Source organism: Terrapene carolina, unplaced genomic scaffold (assembly GCF_002925995.2).
Source record: "Terrapene carolina triunguis isolate 2854851 unplaced genomic scaffold, T_m_triunguis-2.0 Scaffold231, whole genome shotgun sequence".
Lineage (NCBI taxonomy): Eukaryota > Metazoa > Chordata > Testudines > Emydidae > Terrapene > Terrapene triunguis.
Genome location: NW_020664582.1, coordinates 4,138,846 through 4,147,764, shown reverse-complemented (window position 1 = coordinate 4,147,764; position 8,919 = coordinate 4,138,846). Strand labels below are relative to the sequence as shown.

General features: G+C 44.5%; 1 protein-coding gene across 1 annotated transcript in view; it reads right to left on the bottom strand.

Moving 5' to 3' along the window:
* SPNS2 (sphingolipid transporter 2) overlaps positions 1–8,919 on the bottom strand; it is a 154,291-nt gene that overhangs the window by 73,474 nt on the left and 71,898 nt on the right. The window contains exon 3 of the mRNA XM_024207664.3: positions 1,268–1,404. Coding sequence (XP_024063432.2) covers positions 1,268–1,404 — 137 coding nt within the window. The remainder of the gene's footprint in view (positions 1–1,267; positions 1,405–8,919) is intronic.

The following is an 8,919-nucleotide window of genomic DNA, read 5'->3' as shown; positions in this document are numbered from 1 at the left end:
GTGTGTGTGTGTGTGTGTGTGTGTGTGTGTGTGTTGGGGGGGGGGAGGGGAAGAGAGCGCGAAGGTCTTGGGAGCCTAGCCTCCAGCATGAGCGGGACACCTACACTGCTATTTTTAACCCTGCAGACTGAGCCGTCTGGGCTCTGAGATGTGGCGCCACGGGGGGTGAGGGGGAGGAGGAAGAAAGAGGGGGTTCTTTGCAGTGTAGACGTTACCCTAAAGGCTTCTATGCTTGGCCCTATGATTTATGGGGGCTTAGAAATGCCGTCCTTTCCAAGTGGATGTTAAGGTGAGCAAATCACAGGTGTGACTTCCACCACTTCCAGAGATGTGGCAACCGCTGTATTAGAAACGGCACAGCACGCCTGTCATCCTCGGGGTGTGACCACAGCACTGCAACCTCTGGAATGCAGCTGAACAGAGAGGATGAATGGCTGGTCCCTAGGGAAATCCGTCTGCGGCTCCCCTAGCTGTGATTTATCTCTCCAGGAATGCTGCCACCTGCAACAATTAAGCTTCCTCTGTGGTATAATTTAAATGAGAGGGTTCTTTTCTCAAGCACTCCCAAGCCTTTGTTGTTTTGCAGTATCCTTGACAGGCAAGAAAACAAACAGACTGACATGGCCTCATTTACTGTAGGCTGAAACAGGGAGCATTGTGAAATGTATCGAAAGCTATCTTTGACTTTCCAAAATTAGGTGAGCCGGAGGATCCTATCATCAATTCCCCAGAGAGATAATTTAATAGAGAAAGGAGCTGACGCTGTACTAATCTAAATCCTATCATTCACCTTCACTGCCTTTCAGGGAAACTGAGCCAGGGTGGTTATTCAAAATCTGTGTCTAAACTCCATCTGCCCAGCATTTTGCCATTCTATATAATCTGTTCAAGCCGAGTTAATGATAACTTGCCATTGTTTGTGCAAAGAGGGGGCAAATGAACCAATATTTGATTATGGATAGTTTTTTTATTTCTGTAAACTCTCCCTTAAAATAAAGCCTACACATCAATTTGAACATGTGTCTATATGTGCTTCCCCTAGGATGTTTATGTGATTCACAGGACCAGGGAGGAACACACTTCACTTTCAAAGAGACATGTGACCATAAACATTATATACTTTATTACACAATACCCTATGTGGCATCTACGGGGCATCTCATGTCCATATACACTGTAGTGGGGAGTTTGGAACAGGATCCCGTTATATTCAGTACACTCTGCAGAATTCCTTTGCTTATATTCCCGGACCCCACGCAGATCTTACCTGCTCAGTGATGAAGGAGCTTGAAAAGGTGATAGCTGACCAGAAGAAGATCCCGCAGCTGAGAATGATCTTCCTATTGAAGCGGTCGCCAAGGTAACCAAATATAGGTGCTGCCACCATGAAACTACAGATGAAAACTGCAGAGAGGAGAAAAGCAGGAGGACATTTAATAAACATCAGGCAAAAAATATGAAAACTAATTTTCTGCAAGCCAAGCCCTCTGGAGAGTAGTTCCGCCTAATTAGATGTTCTGCAGCCCTGCTTACCAAGTTAGGCAACCCGATAGGCCTGGAAAGCACAGTGTCCATATGCAAACAGACTTCTCATTCCCAGAGAAACTTCGGACCAGTGAACTGGGGTTACTTTTCACAACATTAACACCCCTCAGAGTCTGCTGCAAGCTTACAACTGAGGGATGGGCAAAACAGGGACGGGATAAATCAAGAGCCTCTGCTCAAACCTCAACAAGAAGCTGACACAAAGGTTTGAGAGCATTCAGATCTAGTGTATAGATGCTGGCCCCCTTGTTGACTCTCTCAGCAGAGGACCTGGGTGAAACACCCCATGGAGACTCACCCTTAGAAGCAGCCTTTTAAGGCAGCGTGAGACACGTTTTCACTACCATTCCCCTAGCTGCACCTGCTGTGTGGCTCAACATAGGGCTCCACCCTCCAGGACACCCACCAGGACCTCAAGTCACTTTTCTTTAAATTTTTGCCTGACCCAGCATTATATACACCAGTGAGTAACTATTCCACTACAGGGCATAGTTTTGACTTATAAGGCTCTAAATGGCGTGGGACTTCTTTATCTGAAAGATTGCCTTTCTCCACATGCCATTCTGACTCAGTTACTGTCAGCTGAGGTACCACTCATATAAGGTAGGAGGCAGCTGGCAGAGTATTCTCTGCAAGGACTTCTCAGCTTGGGAACTCATTCCTCCACCCCAAAATAGTACTTGGGTCTGTCCATGTTCGATCTAGGGACACCAATACAAACACCTAATGTAGGTGCACTTAAACTAGTTTACACACCGCTTGTATCAATTTGGCTATTAAAGAGACTTATGTTAAAATCTATACAAGCAAGGTTTCAACCAGCATGTGTCTACATTCGGGATTGGCACTGTGCAGCTACAGTGATTTTTACATCCATTTAGGCACAGCAGTACAATTCTTCTAACACAGTGTTTCTTAACCTTTTGGATACCAGGGACCAGCTTGCTGCCTTCCTAAACTATGTCAGGGAGACCTCATGGACCAGTGCTGGTCCATGGACCAGTCGTTGAGAAACACAGTAAAAGACCCTAGTTTATTGACATCCAGAGCATGCTGCAAGGCCCATGTATTTCTTGAGCTGACAGAAACTGGGTGGGTTCCGGTGGCAAATTAGAGAGACTGGAAATTTGTATTAAGGGTTATAAATCATATGGCTGCTGGCAGGCAAGGTGGGTTTTCTGGCATTGTTTATTTGTAGCGTTCTTATTTTTAAAATGCTAAGAGGAGCATGTAGAGCAAAGGATAAGTACTCCTTCTAATGAAATGCGTGTATAAACAAAGTAATTAAGGGATTTTCATGGTAATAGGAGATAATATCCTAAACAATGTGTATAATGCTGGACCATAGGATGCTGTTTTAGAAGATATATGTGTACCTTTTTACATACTAAAATTCCAGAACCATCAAATAAAAAAAAATACATGTATGTCAGTCGATGTCCATATTTTACAATCCATACAATGGTACTTTATATTTTATCTCAACTTTTTATATTTCCTGTAGTAAGCAACATCATAACGCAAACATGTATCGTGTATGTAAATAAAATGAAGGATTCAGAGTAGCAGCCGTGTTAGTCTGTATCCGCAAAAAAACCAGGAGTACTTGTGGCACCTTAGAGACTAACAATATGCTCTAATAAATTTGTTAGTCTCTAAGGTGCCACAAGTACTCCTGTTTTTTAAAATGAAGGAGTAATTCAAAGATAGAAAAACTAGATAAAAAAGAAATAGAAGTAAATGCAAGATTATACCCATGTTCCCATTTCATTTGTAGTGACAAGCCACCACTTTGCTATATGGACAATATACAAAAGCTCACACTAGATACATAGAGCCTAGTTTGGCAGTCCCTGCACAAGCAGAACTCCCAGTGGAATGTACTATTTTTACTGGAATAAGCTCTTTTCACCAGTAGATCTCAAAGTGCTTTACAAAGGGAAGTCAGTATCATTATCCCCATTTTACAGATGGGGAAACTGAAGCATGAGCGGGTCATGGTTTGCCCAAGGTCACCAAGCAGGCCACAGCTGGGAATAAAACTCAGGTCTAGCTACTCAAGTGTAGCTACTCAAGCTGTGCGTTCAGTGAAGGATTTGCCCTGTACTGAACTCCGCTTAGAGGGTTTGACTCTGCAAGGTGCTAACCTCAATCCAGCAAGGCACTTAAGCATGGGCATAATTTAAGTATTTGAATAGTCACTAATCAAGTGACTAAGTGTTTGCTGGATGGGGCCGACAGTGGTCAGCACTTTGCAAGCTTGAGCCCACAATGAACTTGGATCTCTAGGGAGAGAAAATCGGTTTACAATGAAACAGAAGAAGATGACAAATCCACAAAGTATCAGTGTGCTCATTGCAGTTCAAGGTTGAGTGACCCTCTCCCTTGGAATCACACTGTAATTCATTCATCCCAGATTCAGAGAGTCTGCCATTTTTATTCAGACAACAAAATAGAAAAAACTAAAGCAAGCTTCCAAAGAAACCCTCAGCCCTGCATCTCACTTGATTCAGGTACCGAACAGCCTCATCAAGCCACCTTTGGGGCATTTAGGGCCTGATCCAAAGCCCACAGAAGACTGGGACTCATGAGACCTGGATTGTATTCCCAGCTCTGCCACTGGCTTGCTGGATAACCTTGGGCAACTCTTTTCTATTGGCTGTAATGAACTCTGGATCACACCCCTAACATCTAATTCTAACATCTGCGTACAAGCAGAAGACAAGATCCAATGTGCATTCAAATATCCTCTTCCCAACCCACCAAACATCTCCCAGTTCCCCACCAATAAATAACAATCCCCTTGCTACTCATGGATCCCTGGAGGAACATGATGTTGGAAAATTCTCTTCTGAACCAAGCTGAGAGCTATATCACAGGTAAAAAGCTGACTTCACAGCTCCACAAAGGAGTAAACAAAGGGACAACAGAAACTAATAAATAATAGATATCTGAATAAAGCTGTCACAATAATAAATTTAATTTGCATCAGATTATTTATGACCCAAATATGCATCAAAGCACTGATTGACTCTTAAGCAAATTCAGAAAATGATGGCTATGTGATCTGTCAAGCGGATCTGCCTGTTAGATGCGTGTCCCACAAATCAATTTTTGCGATTGCTCCTGCATATGACAGATGAGGTTCCTGAGCAGGACAGACAGGTTCAAAAATAACAAAAAGTGACTCTACACAACTTACAAACTAGGACAGGAAAGCAGAGGAGAATGAATCCAGGGCACCTCACTGGGCAGAAGGGAAACCTGAATTACTGTTCCAGATCTGTGTCTCACTCTAGAACCTGGCCCAGGTCTCAGTGCTAAGTAACCCTCATGGCAGGAAGGATTTTAGCCCTCACAAAGAGCTACTGCAAGGGTATTCATTACGCAGAGGGGGAACATGGGGGTAATTTCCAGGGAAAGGAAGATAACTGATCTGTAACACAAAATAAAGAGCTCAGCTCTCATGCTAGCCCCTCCTCATTCCTATTTCCCTCTCCGGCTCCTCTCCCCTTACACAACAGCTTTCACCTCAGACCACCACACTGCAGCCACTGATTGTCTACATTAGAGAGAGGACAGTGACAAAGAACCTTCATGAGTCAAATGGCATTTCGTTACCCTCCTCCCAATGAGCAGCTCCGCTTCCCATTTGCAATTCCTGCCCTTTCAGAATAGAATCAACTGCTGAAAAGAGAGGAAATGAGACGGCACAGAGCCAGGCACCCAGTGGGGTTCAGGATGAGCTGCTCAGAAGGTACAGTGGGACTGTCAGCACAAACCCATAGAATAGAGGGGTACAGGTAATGTGGGTTGACAGCCATTATGTAGGCTGAGAGGTGGATTACTCTCAGCGAAGGACCTAAAACAGGGCCACGCAAAGCGGCCAACGCCCAGCTCCGGGATGGAGTTGACGTGTGCGCCGGCAGAAGCAAAGCAAGCCTCTGAGCAGTGGATGAATAAAAATACATTTAATAAATGCCTCCCAGAGGAAGGCTCTTTTAAGCACAGGTGTTTTCGAAAGGGGAACGCATTTGTCTTTACCCCTCCTTCTACGTCACAACTAAAATGCCTACTGTGGTTGAAAACACAGGAAGAGTCTAATTGCCTAAACCGGATGGCTCAGTATCTATTTCTGCCTCTGAATGCCTGACCCGCCCTGAGACAGGTGGGCCAGCACGCCCAGCAATCTTCCCGTATGTGGTTGGAATTATAAAAATTATATCTTTGAAAAAACAGAAGGGCAAAGCATCGTCCCTGGGCTGCATTGCCTACTTCATGCACCGTTGCCCCCGAGTGCTCAGTCAGTCATTCTGGCCAGCAAGCTGCCATTCAACTCACACGTTCCTCCCTCAGGAAATAACCAGCTGCCCATTTGCTCTGTAGAAAGGAAAAAGCCCAGACACTTGAGACAAAGGGCGGGAGGGAGAGAAAAGAGAGGAAGTGCAGAATTTAGTGTCTTATAGCCACGAAATCCTCCTGGAACTAGACCCATTGTTTTACCGCTCAATAAAGATTTGAGCCCTGTGGTTGCACCCTGTAATGATGGCCCTAGAAGAACCTGCTGGTGAGAAGGCCAAACATCAGCTTTCCACATCCTCACTCTATTCCTATAGCACTGCCTGCTTTGCCACACTCGCTCCCTCCCTTGGGATGGACCAATCCTTTCAGGCTTGTGGGGTCCACAATAGCATGTGCTCTGTATGACAGGGGGGAAGATGGGGCTCTTCAAAGGAACCAGGCAGAAGCTGCATTTGCTCAGTTACTGAAAAGCTGCTAGGCTCCCACTGCATCTGCTAGAAATAAAAAAATCCAGCCAGGCTTACAAGGGTTGTTTTTCCATCAGGGATCATTTTAAAAGGCTCCGTTTCAACTAAAAATAGTTTTCTTTCTCCAAGCCGGGATGCTTCCTATAAAAAGTGGCCACTATGTCAGAAAATTCAATCGGCATGGAGCGGTGTATTTACTACTGACTGAGTGCTGACAGTACACTTGGCTCTCTGGACGGCAAAGCCAAACAGCCTCTGCCCCAAGGGACATGCAATCTAAACAGAAACAGAGACAGATGCGCTGTGAGGTTGTTCATAGTTTCCCAAGAACAACATATTTCTAAACAATGGGAACACCTGAAACACCCAGTGTCTTTCTAGGCTCTGATAATATACAGATATATACAAGCACAATCTTTGTCTGCATCTGCAATGGCAAATAAAGTTCTTACCATCTACGCAGCCAGCCCCGCTGTCTTGAGGGCACTTTTGTTGAATACTGCATTATTCATGGTTGCTTTATTGGTATAATAATATCACTTAGCACATACATAGCACTTCTAATCTCAAAGCACTTTTCAAAAGAAGCTGAATATCATAAACTCCATTTACAAGATGATCCAGCGAGAGGGGATGGGACTTGCCCAAAGTCACCCAACAGGTCAGTGGCATAGCCAGGAAAAGAATCCAGATCTCCCAAACCCCAGTACAATGCCCTACCTGTTGAACTGCACCTACACGGGAAGGCAAATGAGCAATGCTAATTCTTCTGCCAGAACCCCAGGGCAAAGTCTAAGTTTTTAACCCTATGATCACAACTACTGAGAAGAACTTTTATTATAGCACCAAATGCAGGACTGGTCCACCCCACGAGGCGCGTGCTCACCCTGTGGTGCTGCATACTGCTGTCCTCGATACATGAGGGGTCGAACGTGGCTTTCTTGACATGAATGGAGGGGTTCGGATCGCTTGGCAATCCGAGGCAGTATATCATCCTTAGTCATTTTGCTCACACATTTCATCCATCCTTCTCAGCAGCATCCTTATGAATGAAGGAAGAACTGCACTCACATGTGAGATGCCAAGGCATTAATACAATCAGAGCCAATGATACAGCCTCCTACATCAGATTTCAGCCTCCAATCCATCATTACCACAAACGATTTGATTACGGTAATATCGTCATGTCACTCACCATGACCATTATGTTTTACTATTTTCCTGGCTTGGCAGCCAGTGGCTGGATCCTGCCAAACAAAAACAAATAAAAGCCACGAGATGGGCCGATTTGAGACAATGAGAGTGAGGCACACAGATTTCACAGGTCAGAGATTTGTAGGGATTGGAGGCCGATTCAAAACAATACGCTGAGCATGCATGCTGTATATTGACAATACAGAAACAGCACTACAGGGAAAATGCACAAACTTGCTCTCAGCATCTCCAGAATGCAGCAGAGAGCAAAATCAGCTAGGGAATCTAATCAATGTTTCATCCTTGTGTACTCTGAATTCTTAGCATGCGAATAAGAACACATGGACAGTGGGAGCCATTAAAAGTAAGATACTTCCCACTCACAGCAATTACATTTACCATAGTCTTCCTCCTAGCTCTGTGCGAGGTAGGACATTCCAGAATACATTTCCCCATGCTGCTGTGTGTGCGCATGTCCTCCAGACACTCTATAGACTGCTCAGGGACTATGGGACAGCTGAACAGATTTTCCCACAATACACTGCTACAAAACTCTGTTAGGAAGCACAGTTAGCGTGGCTGCATACACACAGTTGACATGTAGTTACGCTGAGAAACAGGCTTCTGTACAGACCCCTCTCAAACTGCTCGCTGTCTCAGGGTCCAATGGTTGTCACAATCTGGTTACAAAAGGACACCTGTAGTACAGACAGGGTCCTGAATGCACAGCTTTCCCAACAAATCCATGACTCACTGAGCTTCTAACAGTCCTGTCTACAGGGAAGGATCAAATAGTAACAGCTCCATCCCTTTTGACAACTTCAGAAACTGGGTTCTTCCAGAAAATAGTTTCCAGGCTCCTACCAAAGGATATCCTGAAAGTAGACTCTGTGTACCTTAGCTAGCATGAATAATTACTTCAGTGGGAATTGCTGGGAAATCCACTCCTCTTGGAAACAGAAGAGCAGATAAAAATAGCTGGAGAATCAATGCAATAACATATTAACATACCAGTGCACTGGGAGAAACTGTGCTAGGCAAAAGGTATCCAAAGTCAAGTGGGTACAAGGATGAGCTACAAGCTAACACCACCTCTTACAGGAACATAAGATTTATTCTATATTGGAGCAGACCAACAGTACATCAACTCCAGGATCCTGCATTAGCCAGTATCTGATACTTCAGGGGTAGGCAACACCCCCAAGCCAATTGTGCAATGCTACACAAGGGGCGAAAAGATTCCTTCCAGCCCCCATAGTTTACAGTTTGTTTACTTTTTTTGTAGCAGGTCATTATTGCTCCAAAAAAATTACCCATCAATAAAAGCAAGGCTTAAAGAATCAAGTCAAATAATATAACCATCCACTACTAGCCAGAAGGCTCAGAGAGAAGAGATTGTGCACAAAACAGC